The sequence below is a fragment of the Engystomops pustulosus genome, chromosome 7 (genome assembly GCF_040894005.1).
Source record: "Engystomops pustulosus chromosome 7, aEngPut4.maternal, whole genome shotgun sequence".
Classification (NCBI taxonomy): domain Eukaryota; kingdom Metazoa; phylum Chordata; class Amphibia; order Anura; family Leptodactylidae; genus Engystomops; species Engystomops pustulosus.
The window spans coordinates 18,455,799-18,481,554 of NC_092417.1; the positions used below are offsets into that span (position 1 = coordinate 18,455,799).

The window sequence follows — 25,756 nt, forward strand, 5'->3', positions numbered from 1 at the left end:
ACATTAGGCAGCACCACTGTGTACGGCCCAAATTACCCAATTCTTCTATCATCTTTTTTTTTTCTTTTTAAATCTTTTAAATGTCCCTGTCTTCTTCGCTAGTAAACTCCAAAAATCTGTGTACAAAAGTATTTAGTCTGTGTTGTAAAAAGTTTGAAAAAAGTTTTTCTTTTTTTTAATTAAAAGTAATGAGATGAAGCAAACCGACTTTGAAACTTTCTTAACTTCTTTAGATGATTTTCTTAATTCTTTGGAGGAGCGTGTGTCAGGAGACCCATTATTATCACTGAGAGCTCTGAACATTGTGATAAATCTCTATCCACTCATTTACATGAAAAGAGGGATATTGCTGATACTTATATAAGGAGATGTAATCCTAATTCTCGTGTCTGTCTCTTTTTTTTTGGTGAGAAGGACATTCCATCAACAGAGCCAGGAATATTTCACCGGAAATATAAGTAAGAAGCCATGAAAAATGTCATATAAAGAAATCAAAAATAAGTTGTTATAATTTTTTACTGACTTGAAATGGCCCTTTCTTTGGTGACTAATAACCACACGTTCTTGAGGTAGGTGCATTCTAGAATTGTATATGAGTTATCATAAAAAATAAGGGTCTGTGTGACATTAAATCTTTAGAGAGATACAATTCTGTTCCCAATATTCTGCAAAAACTATTAATATGGAGGGTCCTTTCTTTCTTTAGCAAATATTATGTTAATATTGGTTAGGGTAAATTTTTATTTTTAAAATTATTTTATTGTTTTATATTTTTACCAAAAATACATTAAAGGGGTTGTCCGAGTTTTGAAAAAAAATATATATGTGGCCGGGAGCGGGCTGCCTAAAACAATAAAGCTGTACTTACCTTCCGGTGCCCTCCCGTATCCAGCGCTGCTGTTGCTCCGGTCCGGGCGCCATGTAAACAAACATGGCCGCCGGAGCAGCGCTGCATTCAGCTTCCGGCCGGACACGACAACCTTCCGGCCCCCATACACAATGCTGTGTAAAGGGAAGGATAGGCGTACCCGGCCACGGCCGGCCGGAAGCTGAATGCAGCGCTGCTCCGGCGGCCATGTTTGTTTACATGGCGCCCGGACCGGAGCAACAGCAGCGCTGGATACGGGAGGGCACCGGAAGGTAAGTACAGGTTTATTGTTTTAGGCAGCCCGCTCCCGGCCACATATATATATATTTTTTTAAACTCGGACAACCCCTTTAACCTCTTTGCAGCTTTTTTTTTGTAAATTTTTCACTCTCCACCTTCAAAAATCCATAACTTTTTCATTTTTCCATGTACAGAGCTGTGTGAGGGCTTATATTCTACGTAACAAATTTTACTTGTCAGTGAGGGTATTTATTAATTCATGCCGTGTACTGGGAAGCTGGAAAAAAAATCCAAATGTGGTAAAATTGTCGAAAAAACACATTTGTGTCACTTTGTTTTTCTTGCTCAGTTTTTAAGGCAATCACTGTGCTTCATTCTTTGGTTCAGTACAATTACGGTTATATCAAATTTATACAATTTTCAAAAATGAAAACAATCTGAATGAAAAAATAGTTTTGCCATCTTCTGACACTAATTACTATTTTATACTTTGATGTACGGAGCTGTGTGAGGTGTCATTTTTTGCGAGATGAGCTGATGTTTCATTGTTACCAATTAGAGGACTATGCAATGTTTTGATCACTTTTTATGAAATTTTTATAAAAGTTTCGGACATTTGTGCTCAATGCTCCTTTTTGGGGTTTCCCCTAAAGAAAGATTGGAATATTTAGGTTTATTTAAATTTTTTTACATTTTTTAAACTTTTTTTTTTTACTATTTTTTAGACCATCTAGGGCAGTGATGGCAAAACTTTAAGAGACCGAGTGCCCAAACTACAACAAAGACCCGTTTATTTATCGCAAAGTGCCAACATAGAAATTTAATTTGTGATTTATACTCCCTTCTCTGTCACCAATAAAGCAAATAGTCCCAGGTAGAGCTGTCACTTTATAATAGCTCTGTGCACAGCAAGTCCTGGGCTGTCTGGGACTGCAGGAAGATACCTGGAGTCCTCTCTGGTGATGGACTGAGTGCTCACAGAAAGGGCTCTGAGTGCCACCTCCAGCACCAGTGCCATAGGTTAGCCATCACTGATCTAGGGTTTTTTCAGTGATCCAAAGAGCCCTGACACACAATACCATCCATAAGTTTCATTGAAAAATGATAATTTTTATCTTTATGACACGTAAATCCAATTTGCATAATAATTTGGAATGTGATGTATGTGCTACAACATGTAGCCACATGTACCACTTTTGTGCGCCTAAGTGTAGTAGTTGCATCTACATTCTGGTGCACTGTTATAAATCACTTTACCTTAACACACTTTAGGCACAACATTGGCGCAGTTTCGGCGTAATGTTAGATTCGGGCACTTACATGTGCTCCTGCTACAAGCTCCTCTCTGCTTCTCCCACATCCCAGAATGAAGATAACACTCACAGCAGCACCTAGGTGTGTGACACCCTGCACCCAGTGATGTCCTCAGCAGGGGCTTCTCCTGGAAAGGATCCCCCAGTGCTGGTCTCCTGCTGCACCCCTGTAATTCTGCACAGTATCCTCCTCAGACACCAGTGTGATCTTCTCTGTAGTATCTGCAAAATTCTGCAAACTTCTCTCCTGTCCTGCTCTGAGCTGAGGATTTTGCAGAATGTTTTGTAAATAGAAGGTGATGAACTGTAAATAGAGTCTGCACAGTGTTTGTATTATCTGTACTAGTGTCTGCAGTGTCTAGCTGAGTGGGGCTGAGAGTGCTTACTTCTCAGTTAACGCCAGTTAAGTGTTTTTGCGCCCGTTTTTTTGTGCCTGAATGAAAAGTTGCAAGTGATGAATATCATTAAGCGCAACAAAACATCTGGATTTGTAGGATAGATGAGGGAAACATGGTTATTTTTGCTGCGTGGCTAGTTTGGAGTTTAATCGCAAAAATGGTGCAAAAACATTGCGCCAGTATGAAGAGGTGCGGAAAACATCAGAAAAAACGAGTGATACCTGTGGCCCATAGTATTTGATATAGTATTTGTATAGTATTTGATAGTATTTTGTGAGTGTAGCTTAAGAAGACTACCAGCAGATTTATCAAGCGTCAAAGTTCCTTTAATGTATCTGAAGCAGCAGAACTCCAAAGACAGATGTAGAATTGTCATAAGGAGCTGGTCTAATGATAAATTACCCATTTTGTGTTTGACACTCTTAATTTAGTATTTTTCTTAGTACCAGTAGGGGACATCAATGTGTTTTATATCTTTGTAGTATGTTGTGTCTGTAACAGTGTCATACTACACCATATGAGAACAACTCTGAAGTAGTGTTGAAAAGACCTGAAGACCAGTTCGGGTCTGTGCCAAACTATTCTGATTTGGGTCCCACACCGGTAATGTCTGCGATGGCTGCCGGCAAGTCTTTGAAGAAAACCTAACATCAGAAATCTATCAATTAAGGTAAATCTAATGGTTGGTTTCTAGTAACGTGCTAAAGGACATTTTATCAAGCTAATATCCAAAATTATGTGACCACAAACAATAATGTCACCAAAATTGTAAAACATGGAGAATTTGTAAATACAATAATACTCACAAAATTTGGTAAATCAACTTAATTGTATGTATTAACATTCTGTGTAGTAAATAACTATGTTGTTCTTTGCTTAAGGTTCTGGGTGTTCCTATGGAGAACTTTAACCAGACTCTTCCAGATGTGTTCTACCTGCTTGGTTTATCTACTGTCCCTCACATCCAGGTTATAGGGTCCCTTATGTTTGTGGTGATGTATACTATTATATTGGCAGGAAATTGTCTTCTTCTCATTACAGTGAGGATGAGCCCAAAATTACACACCCCTATGTACTTCTTCCTGAGTAATCTCTCCTTTGTGGACATCTGTTTCTCCTCCACCATAGTTCCTGTGATCCTCAGGAATACCCTATCCACTGACAAGAGCATTTCAGTAGAAGGTTGTATGGCCCAGATGCTCTGCTATTTAGGAATTGGGGGAGTAGAATGTCTCCTACTTGCCGTTATGGCTTATGATAGGTTTGTAGCCATTTGTAGACCATTACACTATGTCAGTCTTATGAATACAAGGTTTTGTATTATTTTAGCCCTAATACCATGGATTCTTGGTTTCATAAACTCCTCTATACAAGTGCACCTCACCTGGAGACTTCCCTTCTGCAAGAGTCATCATATCAACTACTTCTTTTGTGAAGTACCTCCCCTGCTTAGGCTCTCCTGCAGAGATACTTGGCTGAATGAGATATCAATGTATTTAGCAGCTGGGATTCTTGTTTTATGCTCCTTCTCCTTAACTTTGATTTCCTATATTTACATTATTGCCACCATTATAAAGATGCACTCTTCAAGTAGATATGCAGTGTTTTCTACATGCTCCTCCCACCTCACTGTTGTCACCCTCTATTATGGAACCATCATGTCCATTTATCTTCAGCCTCGATCTTACCACTCAGTTGAGAAAGACAAGTTTGTATCTGTTCTCTATACTGTGGTGACACCAATGTTTAATCCCATCATCTACAGCATCAGGAATAAGGAGGTTAAGACCTGTATAGTACAAAATCTCAAGCAGGTTATATCTCCTTCTGCTTGATGGCATGTCGTTGGTCATCTTCTAAATGTGGTCTCAAGTTTAGGTTAAGACCTATGTCATGCAAATGAAAAACACCTTGGTAGATAGACGGTAGATATTTTATTTTTATAGTTATCCAGGGAAAATGTCCCGGTGCTTAGACCTTTCTGGGTTAAAGTTATTGATGACCTATAGCTAAACAGTAGGGGTTTGGATTGACGGTCTACGCGGTTTCTATTAGGCCAAGCAAAAGCAGCACTCCAGCACTTCAAGCTTGAAAATGTTTCCATCGTTGATAAACAAACTTTATTCAGGAGTGCTGCATCTATAAGTTGAAGTTCCTGAGGTTGGTGAGGCTAGAGAAAGCGCCAGATGGCGCGAAACGGCTGCCTTGTTGTACCCCCCGCTCCTACCTCTATCCTGACTGGTCCGTGCCATTGTACTTTTTATCCGATGACAAAATAAAGAAGATGTTTTAATGGTGAGTGGCCGCGTTTTCTATTCTTCGTTACTATAAATTGGAGATGCCTTGGTCCTTGATGCCTAAACAGGAAAACGTTTGACTTTTCAGCCTTTCTACGTTGCAAAGGCCACTTTAAGCAAAAGTAAACATGCCAGGACATGGAACAAGGTGGGCCAAGGTTGGAGCACCTTGGCCATATAAATGTATTATTACCTGTGCCAAAAAACCTGGGTTAGGTTGTATCTGAAATCTATGCCAGCCAGTAAAAGTTGTAGATCTCTACTTCAGCACCAATACTGCACCAGGAATGTTGTAAAACTCTTAGTAATCCTGGCATGTTTTATTGGATTTTACAATCATTAAGCTTGGTTCACAAATATTCCATCCTAAATCAGGGACATTGGGGTACACTTACTAAGGGTCTACACCACGCATTTTCGTCGGGTTTCCCGACTATTTCCGATTTGCGCCGCATTTAAGTGGGGTTTTTGATGCACGCGATCGGATTTTAGCACAATCGCGCCGACTTGCATGCGGCACAAATCAGGGGGCATGGCCGACAGACAATCCGACTAATTCGGACTAAGCGTGGGATCTACAATTCAAATTGCGTCGCAAGACAATGCACTCACATACACTGGGAAGAAGAAGGTGAACTCCTGTGGACCTCAGCGAGAAAGCGACTGATGCAGGAAAATGGAAGCACGTTCTTGAAGAATCATGCCGGAATTCATCCTCGTCGGAGAACGCACCTTGGGGATTGCGACAGGACCGGGTAAGTAAATGTGCCCCATTGGGGCACATTTACTTACCCGGTCCAGTCGCGATCCAGCGGCGGGTTCTTCGATGCTGATTCGGGTTCTGCCGGGATTAACTAAGGTCTGTGCGCCGATATTCACCAGGTTTCGCTGCGCCGAGGTCTGCCGAAGTTCACCTACTTTTTTCTGGTGTATGTGAGTGCTTGATCTTGCGACACAAATGGCTTTTTAAATTCTGCGGTTTTTCCGAATCCTTCGGGTTGTCCGGTGGCCACGCCCCCCGATTTCTGTCACATGAAAGTAGGCGCGATTGCGCCAAAAATCGATCGCGTGCGCCACAATCCGGTGAAATACAGCGCAAAGCGGAAATATTCGGGAAAAACCTGACGGATTCACGGCTGCGGTCCCTTAGTAAATGTGCCCCATTGTGTTTCAAGGTCATTAACATGTATTCTGCAGGTCAATAAACAGATAACCATCCCCTAATAGCTAATACAGTTATCACTGGAAAAAGAGGATGATGTATTGGATATTTTCCGTGGAAAATGATGAGGAACAGCTATCCAGGCAGAGATGTAAAGGCTTCACACCTGAACGTTATCTGTTCTTTTTGACCTAAAAAAAGGTAACTTTCCGAAGTGGAAACATAATGGGGCAAAATTGTCTATACGTAAGGTGTTGAACAATAAGACCAGATATTTGCTGCATCTGATTTATCAAAGCGTTTGAAGGTAAATGAAAATTCTGGCATAGACTAAAACTGTCAAGTCTTTGTATTATCTTATAGTTTGCTAAGTTTCCACCAGAAAAATGTGCCACAATTCCAGCACGTGTATAATTCTTGACACACATCCCTTTTCCCACAAGGTCTGCAGTCACCTCCTCCCTGTCCCGCTAGTTGTAAAAAGGTCTAAAAACTGCCTAAAATGCTTCTTCAATGTGAAGTGGTCATCAGGAACATCATTTTTAGCTGGTATCAGGTTTCAATAGCTTATACTATGCTGGCTTTCAAAATTTTTAGGCTTTATATGAATTTATTTAATATTACCTGAATTCCTGCCAACACCATGTGGTGAATCCATGGTGAGGGCTGCTGCAGCTCGTGTGTGCCTGTGTCTCCTCACATAATCTTCCACTCTGCCACACCATCCCCTTCTATCACCTACTCAATGAACTATAGAATTCTGCACAAGATATTCTTATCACATGCAGAAAAAAAATGTGTTGTGTCTGCTCCTACACCTGCATGGTCAATGCTAACTCTCGTCCCAAATACTACAGTATAAGTAATAATTATAAGAAGAAAAGTCCAGCAGAATCTATAATGTCCATGATAAATCAAGAGCTTTATCTATTTTCCCATGCCAATTCTTTCTAAGTGTTTAACGTAGATAAACTGCACTGTTTGGGTCCGTGCCTAACATCACAGGTTCAGACCCCTGAAAACCAATCTCAGCTAGAAGTCTGGGTTCAGATTCGGCCATAGTGTCTGAAAAAGCAGCTTTTAGCTATAGCATCCACAGTCATGCCCAGTATGGACAAGGCTGTGATTGGCCAGAAGGAATATGTAACTCGCTGTATAAGATGTGAGCGCAATTAAAGCCAGGGGGAAGCAAGGCAGAGGCTGCAGAATGAGCCGTACACAGTCAGCCTGGAGTTTAGAAAGATTTTATAACCCCCTTCCCTTTTCTGGGCAGGTAGGTAGGGAGGGAGAGGAGGCTGCTATATTGAGGGACAGATAGAAATCTCCAATACTTGCCCTTTTCAGGGCAGTGATGATAACTGTGTGATAACTGTGTGTGTATATCCATACTGTCTATTAGCACAGTGACATAAGCTTCATGTGTATACTCTATCGTTTTCTAATGCAGTGACATTAGTCGCATGAGTATACCCTAATTGTCTGCTGAATAATGAGATTGTTATATTCTAATGGGTTTTTAGCTTTGTTATTAGCACTAAAATGCTCGGGTGCTCGTTTTTCGAGACGAACTTTTCCCGATGCTCGAGTGCTCGTCTCGAATAACGAGCCCCATTGAAGTCAATGGGAGACTCGAGCATTTTTCAAGGGGACCAAGGGTCTGCACAGGGAAGCTTGGCCAAACACCTGGAAACCTCAGAAAATGATGGAAACACCACGGAAATGGACAGGAAACAGCAGGGGCAGCATGCATGGATGCCTCTGAGGCTGCTTAATCGCACCATTATGTCAAAATTATGGGCAACAGCATGGCCATGACAGAGTGACCAAATGAGGCTAGATAGCATGTAAAACATCCAATAATTGACACTGACACTATAGGGGACGGGATGCAGAGGCAGCGGCAGCAGCGGCAGGCTAGAGAGTGGCATGGTGACATACCCCAAATGGACTCAGGCTTCAAACCAATTAGAAAAATTCCTTTTGGCGAGGATAACGTGTAGCACTGTATGTATCAGTATTTTGCCTGGTTAAGGCGGCAGAGAGGAACCAAAGGAGGTGAGCAAGAAGCGCTGAAAGGATTTCCTATGTGAACAAAAGGTTGACTGTATATTTAGTCGATAACACAGCATGGTGGCGACATAGTGACCAAGTTCCATAACGTATCTGGTGAAACACCCTAAAAATGAGCCTGACACAGCTCGTTTGATAAGGGGACAACATGTGGAGGCAGCCATGGAGACGACTTCCATGATTAAGAGTGACAGTATGGGGCATCCATATTGCACTGCTATGATTGAAACTTCAGGTCTCCAACATGGCGGCGACAGATGCGCCGAGTTCCATTATGTATCTGGTGAAACACCTGAAAATTCTGCCTGACACAGCTCGTTTGATAAGGGGATGATATGCTGCATATCCTCTCATGCTCCAGCGTCTGGGGTATAGAGAGTTGAAAGTTGCGCATGGAGACATTGGTGGACGCTGTGGAGGATCGTGGAGGCGAAATGGACAGGAAACAGCAGGGGCAGTATGCATGAATGCCTCTGAGGCTGCCTAATCTTGGGATGGAGCTGGCGGTCCGCTGCCAGGCGAGCTTTTGCCTGTCCAAGCCCCTGTCTCACGGCTCCTCCCCACCCAAAATGGGCCTGGGGGCCAGAAGCATTTACTTTGAAAAAATTATAATTTTCAAAGCAGGCGGGGTCGTTTGAATATTTCACCTAGGAATAATGAAATAGCATAGCGGTTCTATTTTTAATTGTTTTTTTCGGAAATGTTTCTATGATTAAGAGCGACAGTTTGGGGCATCCATATTGCGCTGCTATGATTGCAACTTCAGGTCTCCAGCATGGCGGCGAGTTCCATTATGTATCTGGTGAAACACCCGAAAATTCTGCCTGACACAGCTCGTTTGATAAGTGGACGATGTATGGAGGCAGTAAGGTAGTAGTAAATTAAAGGTGCTGCAGTTAAAACTATGTTAGTTGGATCTTGGGAGGAGCTGGCGGTCCGCTGCCAGACGCGCTTTCGCCTGTCCAAGCCCCTGTCTCTCGACTCCTCCCCAAACAGCACTTCTAAGAACCTTTAGTATAAGATCAAGTGTAGTAGTGTTCTTATAAGTTTGGGTTATGGCGGGTGAGGGGAATGTAAACAGATGCGCAGGAAGCGCTGAAATAATATCGGTAAATGATAAAAGTTGCCAGTATATTTTGTGGATTACACAGCAGGGTGGCGACAAAGTTAACAAGTTTGATGTGGAAGCCATGAAAACAACCCAAAATTCTGCCTGGCACAGCTCGTTTGCTAAGGGGACGATGTATGGAGGCAGCTATATGGACGACGTTTGGAGGCAGCTATGGAGATGACGTGTGGAGGTAGCAATGGAGACAACGTGTGGAGGCAGCTAAAAAGACGACGTGTGGAGGCTGCTAGGGAGACAATTTAATTTGGATAGTGCCTGTATGTGGCAGTCCAAAAAAGTTTTCAAATCAGAGGAGCAGGTAGGTGGTCCTCCAGAAAAATTAAATAGATTGAGTGCCTGTATGTGGCAGTCCAAAAAAGTTTTCAAACCAGAGGAGCAGGTAGGTGGTCCTCCAGATAAATTAAATAGATTGAGTGCCTGTATGTGGCACTCCCAAAAATTGTTTAAAACAGAGGACCGGGTAGGTGGCCCTCCAGAAAAATTAAATACATAGAGTACTATAGCTAGAGCCAGTTTTCCCTGGCAAAAAATTTCCTCTGCTTTAGTGTACAAAGAGGAGGAGAAGGAGGAAAATGAGGAGGAGGAGTGCATAAATTATTCAGGTTGAGCTTCCTTCACCTGGTGGAGAATGGAAATCCTGAGAAATCCAGGCTTTATTCATCTTGATAAGCGTCAGCCTGTCAGTGCTGTCAGTCGACAGGCGTATACGCTTATCGGTGATGATGCCACCAGCTGCACTGAAAACCCGCTCGGACAACATGCTAGCGGCAGGGCAGGCAAGAACTTCCAAGGCGTACAGCGCCAGTTCGCACCACATGTCCAGCTTTGAAACCCAGTAGTTGTAGGGAGCTGTGTGATCTTTTAGGACGATGGTATGGTCAGCTACGTACTCCCTCACCATCTTTCTGTAAAGATCAGTCCTACTCTGCCGAGACTGATGACAGGTGACAGTGTCTTGCTGGGGTGACCTTGTAAAGCGTAACCCTGCCAGTGCTGGACAAGCTGCCTGCTCGCCTACTCTCCCTTGCTACTTGTCCCGCAGAAGTACGCCCTCTGCCGCTAGCGCTGTCAGAAGGGAAATAATGTTTCAGCTTGTGCACCAGAGCCTGCTGGTATTCATGCATTCTCACACTCCTTTCCCCTCCAGGGATGAGAGTGGAAAGACTTTGCTTGTACCTTGGGTCCAGGAGAGTGAATACCCAGTAATCGGTGCTGGAATAAATTCTTTGAACGCGAGGGTAACGGGATAGGCAGCCTAGCATGAAATCTGCCATATGCGCCAGAGTACCAACGCGCAAGAATTCAATCTCCTCACTGGCCTGACTGTCCATTTCCTCCTCCTCCAACTCCTCTTCTTCTGCCCATACATGCTGAACAGTGAAGGGCTGAACAATGCTCCCCTCTTCTGTCTCGCCAACATTCTCCTCCTCTTCCTCCTCATCCTCCTCCACCTCCTCCAATATGTGCTGAGAAACAGACCTGAGGGTGCTTTGGCTATCAACAAGGGAATCTTCTTCCCCCATCTCTTGTGATGAGCGCAAAGCTTCCAACTTCATGCTGACCAGAGAGTTTTCAACAGGCCAAGCAGCGGGATGGTGAGGCTGATGATAGTGGCATCGCCACTGACCATCTGTGTTGACTCCTCAAAGTTACTCAGCACCTGAAAGATATCAGACATCCACCTTCACTCCTCATTGTAGAATTGAGGAAGCTGACTGACCTGACTACCAGTTCTGGTGGAAGTTGACATCTGGCAGTCTACAATCGCTCTGCGCTGCTGGTAAACTCTGGATAACATGGTTAATGTTGATTTCCACCTCGTGGGCACGTCGCACAACAGTCGGTGAGCGGGCAGTTGGAGGCGGTGCTGTGCTGCCCTGAGAGTGGCAGCATCTGTGCTGGACTTCCTGAAATGCGCACAGATGCGGCGCACCTTCGTGAGCAAATCAGACAGATTGGGGTATGTCTTGAGGAACCGCTGAACTATGAGATTTAACACATGGGCCAGGCATGGCACATGTGTCAGTCTGCCGAGTTGCAGAGCCGCCACCAGGTTATGGCCGTTGTCAAACACAACCATACCTGGCTTCAGGTTCAGCGGTGCCAGCCACAGATCAGTCTGCGCTGTGATGCCCTGTAATAGCTCTTGGGCGGTGTGCCTTTTATTGCCTAGGCTCAGCAGTTTGAGCACCGTCTGCTGTTGCTTTGCGACTGCACTGCTGCTGTGCCTAGAGCTACCGACTCGGAGGAGGCGGAGGCATAGTAGGCCTGAGAGACCTGGACCGAGGTAGGCCCCGCAATCCTCGGCAGTATATGACCAGCCCCAGTGTCAGACTCGGTCCCAGCCTCCACCAAGTTGACCCAATGTACTGTCAGCGATATATAGTGGCCCTGCACGGCAGCAGTCGTCCACGTGTCCGTGGTCAGGTGGACCTTGTCATAAACGGCGTTGGTCAGGGCACGGATGATGTTGTCTGACACGTGCTTTTGCAGGGGTGGGACGGCACATTGGGAAAAGTAGTGGCGGCTGGGGACCGAATACCGAGGGGCGGCAATCGCCATGAGGTTGCAAAAAGGCCTTGGTCTCTACCAGCCTATAGAGCAGCATCTCCAGGCTAAGCAATCTGGAGATGTGGACGTTGAGGGCTTGGGCGTGTGGGTGGGTTGCACCATACTTCCTTTTGCGCTCCAGCGTCTGGGGTATGGAGAGCTGAACGCTGCGCATGGAGACATTGGTGGATGCTGTGGAGGATCGTGGAGGCGAAGATCTGTTTTTCGCACGGGAGGTGTTTGGGCCGGGGTCCTGGGCAGGGGGCTGACTAGCAGCGGCAGCAGATGACACAGGGGAAGGAGCAGTGGTGTGCCTGGCCGGAGGTGAACCAGCTGGGTGCCATTGAGTGGGGTGTTTCGCATTCATATGCCTGCGCATACTGGTGGTAGTTAAGCTAGTAGTGGTGGAACCCCTGCTGATCTTGGTGTGGCACAGGTTGCACACCACAGTCCGTCGGTTATCCGGTGTTTCTTTAAAGAACCTCCAGACTTCCGAAAATCTAGCCCTCGCCACGGGAGCTTGACTACATGAAACATTTGTCGCTGATACACCAGCTCTGGCCCTGCCTCTCCGTCTGGCCCCACCACTGCCTCTTCCAACCTGTTCTCGTCGAGGACTCGCCTCCATCTCAGAAGCACTGTGTTCACCCGGCCTATCAACCCAGCTTGGGTCTGTCACCTCATCATCCTCCGATCCCTCAGTCTGCTCCCCCCTCGGACTTCCTGCCCTGACAACAACTTCACCACTGTCTGACAACCGTGTCTCCTCATCGTCCGACACCTCTTTACACACTTCTTCCACTACGTCAGCAATGTCATCATAACCCACAGACTGCGACCGGTGGAAAACCTGGGCATCGGAAAAGAGCTCAGCAGCAACCGGACAAGTGGTTTGTGACTCTGGGAAGGGTCCAGAAAACAGTTCCTCAGAGTACGCCGGTTCAAATGCCAAATTTTCCTGAGAGGGGGCAGACTGGGGGGAAGGAGGCTGAGGTGGAGGAGCTGGAGAAGTGCTGATTTCGGTGACATGGGTGGACTGCGTGGAAGACTGACTGGTGGACAAATGGCTAGAAGCATTGTCCACAATCCACGACATCACCTGTTCGCAAAAAAAAAAAAAAAAAAAAAAAAAAATATATATATATATATATATAATGCTATTGTAGGCCTAAGAAAGTCGGTTTGGTTCTTGTATGCCTAGTTTCTAACCTACAGACAGCATACAACAACTAGATTTTAAGTCACTTTAAGTTTTGAAAAAAAAAAAAAATCGTCAGACTGTGCCTAATTCAATCAAACCCCTAATAAATTGTCCCATTTAGGTGTTTGAGATGGATATGTGTATCACTAAGAGCTAAATATAACGTTCAGAAGTCTCCCTGCAAATTCCTCACAATATGGTACTAGCTGCAGTACTAGTGCCAGCAAGCCCAGCCACAAACAAACAAAAAAAAATATATATATAACGCTATTCTAGCCCTAACAAGGGCTGTTGGGTTCTTGTAGACTCACTCCTGCCTAACAGTAAGCTAATATAACACCCTAACGCTATCCCTGACCAGCAGCAGCTCTCTCCCTAACAGCATCCAGACACAGAATGATCCGAGCAGCGCGGGCAGGGGCTAGTCTATTCCAGGGTCACCTGATCAGGCCAGCCAACCACTGCTATCGACGTGTAAGGGTACCCCGTCATGCTGGGTGGAGTGCAGAGTCTCCTGGCTTGTGATTGGCTCTGTTTCTGGCCGCCAAAAATCAAAACGGCGGGAGATACCATTTCCTCGAGCTGCCGAAATACTCGTCCGAGCAACGAGCAGTTTCGAGTACGCTAATGCTCGAACAAACATCAAGCTCGGACGAGTGTGTTCGCTCATCTCTATTTGTTATGTTTTTTTCTTCACTTTCTTAAACTTTTATTTCATCCTGTTTTGGGAATGTCGCCCCAATGGGAAATGTTATTCAGGGGAAATCGGGGATAGTTGGGGGGATAAGTATCATGGCTCACTTACCCATAACTAACGCCTGACTTTACAGAAAAAAGCACCAAACTGTAGACAGCTAATAGACAGTAATAGATAATATAAAATGTCTTGAATTTGTAAATATAAAAATAAAATTTTGACCAGAGATAGGCGATTTTGTTAAATTGGGTTCATCCCAATTCGCCATATTTTTTGAATAAATGTGATTCGACCCGAATCGAATCATAAAGAATCACGTAAAAAAAACAACAACAGGTATTTCCTGGTTGCAGAGAGCCTGTAGGGTGTTGTAGAACATTGTGCCATGCTTAAATGTGCATAGGAAGCGTGGTTTGGTCTTCAATCAATGCTGTGTTTTAGTATGACATGCACATGACAGCCGCCGCTCTTAGAATCGCTTCACTCTCCATGTGTACTTACTGAGGCCAACTTCACTAAATAAGCGAAGCGGGAACGCAGCCTGACAAGGTAACATCTGTGCCAGCTTGAAAGGACCGAGCTGAGGGCCAAAATCCCACTATAAAATCAAAGAGTGCATTCTTTTTACACTGACATCAGATGACTCCATAGATTACGACAACCTGTTCTGTTAAACAGGGATACATGTAGACACCTCCCAAAAAATTGTAGAGGATGCCGTATTGGATTCTGCAGAGGATTCTTCATTGACATCACTGATCATTTTTCCCTTCATTTTGTCCATCAGTGTCCGCTTTCAATTTGTCAATAATTCATCATCAGTATTGCTAAAGCCAAAAACAAACAGGAGTGGATCCAAAACAGAGTTTACCGGTAAATGGGATATTTGCATGTCCTCTGTGTTATGTATCCACTTCTGCTTTTGGCTATCAATCCTGAGGCTTTTCATTCCTTCTAACAGATGAAATGAAGGGGGAAACTAAACATAGTGGCAACGTCATAGAGCGATGGAGGGTGAAAACAGCATTATGAAAATCACAGGGTGTTCCAGGGAGACAGCGGTCAGATGGCAGCAGCATGAGTAGGCCGCAGAGTGGCACAATGACAAATTATGGAGGTGGCAGAAACATGGTAGGCCACAAAGTGGCACAACGATAAGAGTGTGGAGGTGGCAGCAGCAGAAGGTGCTTACAGGTGGCAGCAACATGGTGGCAGCAACATGAAAAGCCACAGAGTGGCCCAATGACAAATTATGGAGGTGGCGGAAACATGGTAGGCCACAGAGTGGCACAATGACCGAGCGGGGAGGGGGCAGTGGCAGCAGCAGGAGCAGAAGCAGAAGGCCACAAAGTGCCACAATGATAAGAGTGGCGGCAGCAGAAGCAGCAGCAGAAGCCCACAGGTGGCAGCAACATGATGGCAGCAACATGGAAAGCCACAGAGTGGCCCAATGATAGAGGTTGGAGGTGGCGGCAGCAGCAGCAGGAGCACACAGGTGGTCTCAACATGGTGGCAACAACAGAAAAAGCCACAGAGTGGCACAATCATAGAGGCGGGAGGTGGTGGCAGCAGCAGGAGTCCACAGCAGAGGAGGCCACATTGTGGCACAATGACGAATTTTAAAATTAATTTGAAGAACTGTAAACGTGGCACTAGCAGCAGCAGCATGAGGTCACAGGTGTGGAGGTGCCGGCAACATGGTAGGCCACAAAGTGGCACAATGGTGTAGTGTGGAGGCGGCATCAGCAGCAGCAGGAGCCCGCAGAGTGGTACAATGATATAGTGTGGAGGTGGCGTCAGCAGCAGCAGGAGCCCACAGAGTGGCACAATGATATAGTGTGAAGGTGGCGTCAGCAGCAGCAGCAGGAACCCACAGAGTGGCACAATGATGTAGTGTGGAGGTGGCGTCAGTAGCAGCAGGAGCCCACAGAATGGCACAATGATATAGTGTGGAGGTGGCTGACAATTCCAGGTAGGAGGCAGATGGAGCAACTGGCAGCAGATGTGTGCCATCAGGTAGGTGGCAGCATCAGAATAGTGGCAGGTAAGTAGAACCCAGACTCATTTCTTAACGTTTGGGGGGAGGCGTCATGGCTGATCTAATCTGATGCATAAAGCATAGGTGAGTTGAAATCCTGTCCGATCCAAGCTTGATTCATCTTGACAAAGGTCAGTCTCTCTACATTACGGGTGGACAAGCGGGCTCTCCTTGGGGTAACAATGGCCCCCACTGCACTGAACACCCGGAATTCTCTGATGCCACACTACTGGCCGGGCAGGACAGCTTCTCTACTGCAAACTCTGCAAGTTGCCGACAAGCTTTAAGTGTCTTATCACCAAGAAGAATTGGAGGAAGCGGAGGAAGAAGAAGAGGAGGCTAAAGAAGAAGAGGGGCCCTAAATAGGGGGGTACTTTCACGGGTGACTCCGTGATCCACGTCTCGGATCACAGGGGCACCCTTGGTATGTTGCGCTACGCGGTGCCCCTGCTCCCCGCCTGTTCTTACCTCTCCAGGCTCCTGGCTACGCTCGGATCCCAGCTTGTAGGCCACATGCCCCCTTCCTTCCCGGCTGAGTGCTCCTGCTGCTCAGGTGCACACCCGCCGACTTGTGCTAATTTAAAGGGCCAGCATCCTCCTAATTGGTGCTGGCTAATACGGTGTGCCTTTATAATCTAGCACCTCACTTCACTCTCTGCAGGATCTTCAAGTTAGTATAGCTGTAGTGAAAGCCCTCCTGTGTTTCCTAGTGTTCCTGCGTTCCCTGGTTTCCTCCGTGTTCCAGTGTTTCCTGTCTCCCTGTGGTGTTTCTGTCTCCCTGTGGCATTCCTGTGTCCCTGTGGTGTTCCTGTTGCATTCCTGTGGCGGTCCTGTGTTCCTGTAGCGGTCCTGTGTCCCTGTGGTGTTCCTGTGGCATTCCTGTGGTGGTCCTGTAGTCCTTTGGCGGTCCTGTGTTCCTGTAGCGGTCCTGTGTTCCTGTGTTGGTCTTGTGTTCTTGTGGTGGTCCATTGTTCCTGTGGCAGTCCGGTATCCCAATGGTCTTCCTGAGGTCCTGCTATCCAGCCGAGGTCCTGCCATGCAGGCGAGCTCCTGCCTACCTGAGGTCCGTTCCTGTGTCCGGCTTAGCAGTTCCTACTCCGTCCTTGTGGTTCTTGTGATTCCTGTTCCCTGCTTCTCTACCTTGGCTGCCATCCCGGGCCTAGTCACACCTGTGGAACGATGTGGTGGCTTCCTGCCACAGCAAGACCATCCTGCTTTGCGGCAGGATTTGGCGGAGACCAGGGGGCCACTTAGTCTCCAGTCCCGTGTTGCGGCTAGTACCATCATCTCCCGCGGTGGTCCAGGGAGTCCACAGACTTTAGCCTCAAGAGACCCTCCCACACCCCTGTGTGTGACAACATGCTAATCATCAGGTGTGAAATTTGCAACTATTGCTGTGGAATCCTGTATAAACAGTAAGAACATCCCTGCACTGATGCATTTCTTCACAGTGCCCTTATAAGGGCAACCAAAATGTACTATAACTTGCAAAAATTGCTGCAAGTTATACAAGAAATCAATGCCAGCCTGGACCAAACATAGATTTTTGTCAATTATTGAACATGTCACATATTACACCAGCCTTAATATATCAGCCCCAAAGTTTTTTTTAAATGTCCCTGTCTTCTTCTCTAGTAAACTCCAAAAATCTGTGTACTGTGTTGTAAAAAGTTTTTGCCAGGAAAAGCTTTGTTTTTATTTACAATTAAAAGTAATGAGATGAAGCAAACCGACTTTGAAACTTTCTTAACTTCTTTCGATGATTTTCTTAATTCTTTGGAGGAGGGTGTGTCAGGAGACCCATTATTATCACTGAGAGCTCTGAACATTGTGATAAATCTCTATCCATTCATTTACATGAAAGGAGGGATATTGCTGATACTTATATAAGGAGATGTAATCCTAATTCTCGTGTCTGTCTCTTTTTCTGTGAGAAGGACATTCCATCATTACAGCCAGAAATATTTCACCGGAAATACAAGTAAGAAGCCATGAAAAATTTCATATAAAGAAATCAAAAATGTGTTAAGTTGTTATACTTTTTTATTGACTTGTAATGGCCCTTTGTTTTGTGACTAATAACCACACGTTCTTGAGGTAGGTGCATTCTAGAATTGTACATGGGGTATCATAAAATATAGGGTTCTATGTGACATTAAATCTGAGGTGCGATCCAATATTGTTCCCAATATTCTGCAAAAACTATTAATATGAACGGTCAACTTTTTTGGAAACATTATTACTCCATCCTCTCTTTCTTTAGCAAATATTATATTAACCCCCTTAAGGATCAAGCCCTTTTTCGTTTTTTGCGTCTTTATTTTTCACTCCTCACCTTCAAAAAGCTATACCTTTTTTTTTTTGCATGTAAAGAGCTGTGTATGGGCTTGTTGGGCTTTAAGGAATTCTGAATGCAGTGAACATGATAAAAAAACACATTTGCGCCATTTCTTGTGGGCTTGGATTTTACGTCTTTCACTGTGCACCCCAAATGATAGGTCTACTTCATTCATTTGGGTAGTGCGATCTCTGAGATGACAAATTTTATTATGTTTCCATACATTTACAAAACTTAAATCCCTCCTGCACAAAAAAAACATTCTTCTAGCACTAATAAATTTTTCGTACTTTGGTGTACAGAGCTGTGGGTGGTGTCATTTTTTGCTAATTTTGATGGCATTTTAAATGCTTCTATACTTAGGACTGTACGACCTTTCGATCACTTTTTATTTAATTTTTAATATTTTTCAAAATGGGAATAAAAAGCCATTTTGGGCGCTATTTTCTGTTACGGGGTTAAACACAGTGAAAAAAACGTTTTTATATTTTGAAAGATCAGGCATTTTCGGACGTGGCGATACCTAAGGTGTTTATGATTTTTACTGTTTATTTATATTTATATGACTTCTAGGGAAATGGAGGTGATTAGAATTTTTAGTTTTTTTTAATCTAATTTTTTTTTTAACTTTTTTTATTTTTTACTATTTTTAAGACTCCCTAGGGTACTTTAACCCTAGGTTGTCTGTTTTTTCCTACCATATACTGCCATCTATTATAATGTGCAAATCGCACAATGTAATAGATAGCCTAGATCATGATAGCCTCGAATCTTTGTTTGACGCGAGGCTGTCATGGCAACGGATCGCCACTCCCTGATGACGTTATGGGGGGCGAAGTGAGCCCTCTTCATACTCCCCCATGTGCAACAAGACTTAAGGATATGGCTTATTCCGCTATGGGGTCAATATTGGTTAGGGTAAATTTTTATTTTTAATATGATTTTATTGTTTTATATTTTTACCAAAAATACATTAACCTCTTAGCAGCTTTTTTTTGTTAATTTTTCACTCTCCACCTTCAAAAACCCAGAACTTTTTCATTTTTCCATGTACAGAGCTGTGTGAGGGCTTATATTCTGCATAACAAATTATTCTTGTCAGTGAGGGTATTTATTAATTCATGCCATGTACTGGGAAGCTGGAAAAAAATTCCACATGTAAAATTGCCGAAAAAACGCATTTGTGTCACTATCTTGTTTTTCTTGCTCAGTTTTTAAGGCAATCACTGTGCACCCTAAATAACCCCTCTGCTTCATACTTTGATTCAGTACAATCACGGTGATATTAAATTTATACAATTTTCAAAAATGAAAACAATCTGTAAGAAAAAATAGTTTTGCCATCTTCTGACACTAGTTACTGTTTTATACTTCGGTGTACGGAGCTTTGATCACTTTTTATAAAATTTTTTATGTAATGTAAACCGGTGTAAAATTGCCATTCCAGACATTTGTGCTCTATGTTCCTTTATGGGGTTCACCCCCGGGAATAATCATTTTTATATTTTGATAGATCTGGCATTTTGGGACACGGCAGTACCTTACGTGTTTGTGATGTTCATTTAGTTGTTTATCAATTCTAGAGAAAGGGGGGAGATTTGAATTTTTAAGTTTCTTTTATTATTTTATCATTTTTAAAACTTTTTTTAACTATTTTTTAGGTTTTTTTTTAGTGATCAAAAGAGCCCTGACACACAATACCATCCATGCGTTTCGTTGAAAATTATAATTTTTATCTTTATGACACTTAAATCCAATTTGCATAATCATTTAGAATGTGAAGTATGTGCTATAATATATAGGGGGTCATTTACTAAGGGCCCGATTCGTGTTTTCCCAACGTGTTACCCGAATATTTCCGATTTGCGCCTATTTTTCCTGAATTGCCCCGAGAGTTTGGCGCACGCGATCAGATTGTGGCGCATCGGTGCCGGCATGCACGCAACAGAAATCGGGGGGCGTGGCCGAATGAAAACCCGACGGATTCGGAAAACCGCCTTTTTTTTTAAAAAAAAGTGTCCAGCGCTTACCTGCACCCAGCAATGGATCGTGAACTCCGGCGGAACTCCGGCGGACCTCGGCGGACTTCAGCACAGCAGCGACACCTGGTGGACGTCGGAGGAACTGCCTTAGTGAATCGCCGGAAAACCTGAATCCACTGCAGAGAACGCGCCGCGTATGGACCGGGTAAGTAAATCTGCCCCATAGTATTTGTATTTTATATAGTATTTCCTAGTATTTTGTAAGTGTAGCATAAGAAGACTGCCAACATATTTATCAAGGGTCAAAGTTTCTGTAATATCTGAGGCCGCAGAACTCCAAAGACAGATGAAGAATTGTCATGAAGAGCTGGTCTAATGATAAATTATTCCCTTTGCGTTTAAAACTCTTAACTCAATATTTTTCTTAGTACCAGTAGGGGACATCAATGTGTTTTATATCTTTGTAGTATGTTGTGTCTGTAACAGTGTCATACTACACCATGTGAGAACAACTCTGAAGTAGTGTTGAGAAGTCCTGAAGACCCGTTTAGGTCTGTGCCAAATTATGCTCATTTGGGTCCCACGCCGGTAATGCGTACATTTTATCTAGCTAATATGCTAAATTATGTGACCACAAGCAATAATGTCACCAAAATTGTAAAACATAGAGAATCACAAAATTTGGTAAATCTACTTAATTATATATATTAACATTCTGAGTAGTAAATACCTATGTTGTTCTTTGTTCAAGGTTCTGGGTGTTCCTATGGAGGACTTTAACCAGACTCTTCCAGATGTGTTCTACCTGCTTGGAGTATCTACTGACCCTCACCTCCAGGTTATAGGGTGCCTTATGTTAGTGTTGATGTATACTATTATATTGGCTGGAAATTGTCTTCTTCTCATTACAGTGAGAATGAGCCCAAAATTACACACCCCTATGTACTTCTTCCTGAGTAATCTCTCCTTCATTGACATCTGCTTCTCCTCCACCATAGTTCCTTTAATCCTCAGGAATACTCTATCCTCTGACAAGAGCATTTCAGTAGAAGGTTGTATGGCCCAGATGCTCTGCTATTTAGGACTTGGTGGAGCAGAATGTCTCCTTCTTGCCGTCATGGCTTATGATAGGTTTGTAGCCATTTGTAGACCATTACACTATGTCAGTCTTATGAACACGAGGTTTTGTATTATTTTAGCCCTAATACCATGGATTATTGGTCTTATAAACTCCTCTATACAAGTGCACCTCACCTGGAGACTTCCCTTATGCAAGACTCATCATATCAACTACTTCTTTTGTGACGTACCTCCCCTGCTTAGGCTCTCCTGCAGAGATACTTGGCTTAATGAAATATCAATTTATTTAGCAGCTGGGATTGTTGTTTTAAGCTCCTTCTCCTTAACTTTGATTTCCTATATTTACATTATTTCAACCATTTTAAAGATGCACTCTTCAAGTAGATATGCAGTGTTTTCTACATGCACCTCCCACCTCACTGTTGTCACCCTCTTTTATGGAACCATCATGTTCATCTATCTTCAGTCTCGATCTAACCACTCAGTTGAGAAAGACAAGTTTGTATCTGTTCTCTATACTGTGGTGACACCAATGTTTAATCCCATAATCTACAGCATCAGAAATAAGGAGGTTAAGACTTGTATAGTACAAAATCTCAAGCAGGTTATAAATCCTTCTGCTTGATGGCATGTCGTTGGTCATTTTATAAATGTGGTTTAGGTTAAGACTAGAGATGAGCGAGTATACTCGTCCGAGCTTGATGCTCGTTCGAGTATTATGGTACTCAAAACGGCTCGTTGCTCGGACGAGTATTTCCCCTGCTCGAGATCGAGCATTTAATTGAAAAAACACTGTGAAGAACAATGAAGAATAGAATAAAAACAGTGAACACAGTGAACACAGGATCATTTAAGTGAAAAACACAGTGAAAAACACAGTGAAGAATAGATTACAGATGTTCGGCACATCTGCTTACTTATCGGAAGATACGCGCAGAACGGTGCGAACAAAATAGTATGTGAAGAACAATATATATGTGTGAAGAACACATTGAAGAACACGGTGAGCAGGACAGAGACACCGGGGAGCAGCACAGAGACACTGGGGAGCAGCACAGAGACACCGGGGAAGCGGCAGCACAGAGACATCGGGGAGCAGCACGGAGACATCGGGGAGCAGCACGGAGACATCGGGCAGCACGAGACATGGGACAGCGGCAGCACGGAGACATCGGGCAGCAGGGAGACATCGGGCAGCACGGAGAGATCGTGCAGCTGGGAGACATCGGGCAGAAGGGAGACATCGGGCAGCAGGGAGACATCAGGCAGCAGGGAGACATCGGACAGCATGGAGACATCGGGCAGCACGGAGACATCGGGCAGCAGGGAGACATCGGGCAGCAGGGAGACATCGGGCAGCAGGGAGACATCAGGCAGCAGGGAGACATCAGGCAGCAGGGAGACATCGGGCAGCACGGAGACATCGGGCAGCACAGAGAGATCGGGCAGCAGGGAGACATCGGGCAGCACAGAGACACCGGGGAAGCGGCAGCACAGAGACATCGGGGAGCAGCACGGAGACATCGGGGAGCAGCACGGAGACATCGGGCAGCACGAGACATGGGACAGCGGCAGCACGGAGACATCGGGCAGCAGGGAGACATCGGGCAGCACGGAGAGATCGTGCAGCTGGGAGACATCGGGCAGCTGGGAGACATCGGGCAGCAGGGAGACATGAGGCAGCAGGGAGACATCGGACAGCATGGAGACATCGGGCAGCACGGAGACATCGGGCAGCAGGGAGACATCGGGCAGCAGGGAGACATCGGGCAGCAGGGAGACATCAGGCAGCAGGGAGACATCAGGCAGCAGGGAGACATCGGGCAGCACGGAGACATCGGGCAGCACAGAGAGATCGGGCAGCAGGGAGACATCGGGCAGCACGGAGACATCGGGCAGCACGGAGACATCGGGCAGCACGGAGAGATGGGGCGGCAGGGAGACATCGGGCAGCAAGGAGACATCGGCAGCAGGGAGACATCGGGCAGCACGGAGAGATCGGGCAGCAGGGAGACATCGGGCAGCACAGAGACATGGGGCAGCACGGAGACATGGGGCAGCACGGAGACATCGGGCAGCAGGGAGACATCGGGCAGCATGGAGACATCGGGCAGCACGGAGAGATCGGGCAGCAGGGAGACATCGGGCAGCAGGGAGACATCGGGCAGCACAGAGAGATCGGGGAGACTTCAGTGGAAGAAGAGCAGCGGATCCCGGGACAGCGTATCTCCCGACAAGTAAGCAGATGTGCCGAACATCTGCAATCTATTCTTCACTGTGTTTTTCACTGTTTTTATTCTATTCTTCACTGTTCTTCACATGTGCTAACTTGTTGGGAGATAATATACGCGCGGAACAGTGAAGAATAGATTGCAGATGTTTGTATACATCTGCTAACTTATCAGAAGACATTCTTTTTCAATTAATTAACACATTTTATTCCCGAACCATGGTCCCTTTGAAAAATGCTCGAGTCTCCCATTGACTTCAATGGGGCTCGTTATTCGAGACGAGCACTCGAGCATCTGGAAAAGTTTGTCTCGAATAACGAGCACTCGAGCATTTTAGTGCTCGCTCATCTCTAGTTAAGACCAATGTCAAGCAAATGAAAACCACCTTGCTAGATAGGCGGCAGATATTTTATTTTTATAGTTATCCAGGGAAGATGTTAGGGTGCTTAGGGTTTGGATTGACGGTATACGCGGTTTCCATTAGGCCAAGCAAAAGCAGCACTCCAGCACTTCAAGCTTGAAAATGTTTCCATCGTGTATAAACAAACCTTATACAGGAGTTCTGTATCCATGGATTCATCTTAGAATCACCATGAGTATTCCCAGTGGAGATGCCTTGGTCCTTGATACCGAAACAGGAAAACCTTTGACTTTCCAGCCTTTCTGCATTGCACAGGCCTTTTTAAACAAAAGGAAGCATGTCAGGACATGGAACAAGGTGGGCCAAGGTTGGAGCGCCTTGGCCATACAAATGTATTATTACCTGCGCCAAAATCCTGGGTTAGGTTGTATCTGAAATCTATGCCAGCCAGTAAAAGTTGTAGATCTCTACTTCAGCACCAATACTGCAACAGGAATGTTGTAAAACCCTTAGTAATTCTGGCATGTTGGATGTTAAGTTTGGCTCACAAATGGTCCATCCCAAATCACGGACATTGGCGCACATTTACTAAGGGTCTGCACGGCGCATTTTCGTCGAGTTTCACGACTATTTCTAATTTGCGTCGCATTTCAGTGGAGTTTTTGGCACACGCGATCGGATTTTGGTGCAATTGCGCCGACTTGCATGTGACACAAATCGGGGGCCGTGGCCGACGGATAACCCGACTGATTCGGACTAAGCGCGGGATTTACAATTCAAATTGTGTCGCAAGACAATGCACTCACATACACCGGGAAGAAGGTGAACTCCAGTGGACCTCAGCGGGGAAGCGACTGATGCAGGAAAATGGAAGCACGTTCTTGAAGAATCGCGCCGGACTTTATCTTCGACGGAGAATGCACCTCGGGGATTGCGACAGGACCGGGTAAGTAAATGTGGCCCATTGTGTTTCAACATCATTAACATGTATTCTGCAGGTCAATAAACAGGTAACCATCACCCAAAGAGCTAATACAGTTATCACTGGAAAAAGAGGATGATGTATTGGATATTCTCCTTCTTACTGATGAGGAACAGCTATCCAGGCAGAGTTGTTAAGGCTTCACACCTGAACATTATCTGTTCTTTTTCACCTAAAAAAGGTAACTTTCCGAAGTGTAAACATAATGGGGCAAAATTGTCAATACATAAGGTGTTGAACAGTAAGACTAGATATTTGCTGCATCTGATTTATCAAAGTGTCTGAAGCTGAATGATAATTCTGGCATAGACTAAAACTGTCTTTGTATTATCTTATAATTTGCTAAGTTTCCACCAGTGCAATGTTGTCATGGGTGCCCCTGTGACCCCGGAACCAGCCTGCATCCTAACTTACCTTCCTTAGCTCCAGCGGTGGTCTCCACGTAGTGGTCCTCTTGGCCTGCAGATCTCCGACTTCTAGGACGTGCGTGCACCAGCTCTGTAAGATTTAATAGGCTAGCATTGGCGCTGGCCTGCTGTCTGCTTTGATATATTCCAGCCCATTCCTTTTTGCTTCTATGCCTGTGAGAGAGCTTTGTTCCTTGCCCTTTGCGATTAACCTGATATTCCGTTAAGACTTCGATTTTGTTTCTGACTTTACTCCTGTGCTGCCTGTTCTGACCTACTGCTATGTCTTTGACTCCGATCCTGTGCTGCCTGTCCCAACCACGCTTCTGCATCATGACTTTGTACTGTGCCTTGACCGCCACCATGGACAAAGTCGCGTCTGTGGAGCTACAAGGTGGTACCACACTGCACC

The 25,756-nt window shown here is 44.9% G+C and overlaps 2 protein-coding genes across 2 annotated transcripts; both read left to right on the top strand.

The window, feature by feature from the left end:
* The first annotated feature begins 3,715 nt into the window (after positions 1 to 3,715).
* LOC140070016 (olfactory receptor 5B21-like) lies at positions 3,716 to 4,654 on the top strand. The gene has a single exon (XM_072116350.1). The coding sequence runs from the start codon at positions 3,716 to 3,718 to the stop codon at positions 4,652 to 4,654; it is 939 nt and encodes a 312-aa protein (XP_071972451.1).
* A 16,395-nt stretch (positions 4,655 to 21,049) lies between these two features.
* LOC140070017 (olfactory receptor 5B21-like) lies at positions 21,050 to 21,988 on the top strand. Its single transcript, XM_072116351.1, has one exon. The coding sequence runs from the start codon at positions 21,050 to 21,052 to the stop codon at positions 21,986 to 21,988; it is 939 nt and encodes a 312-aa protein (XP_071972452.1).
* Positions 21,989 to 25,756: the final 3,768 nt, after the last annotated feature.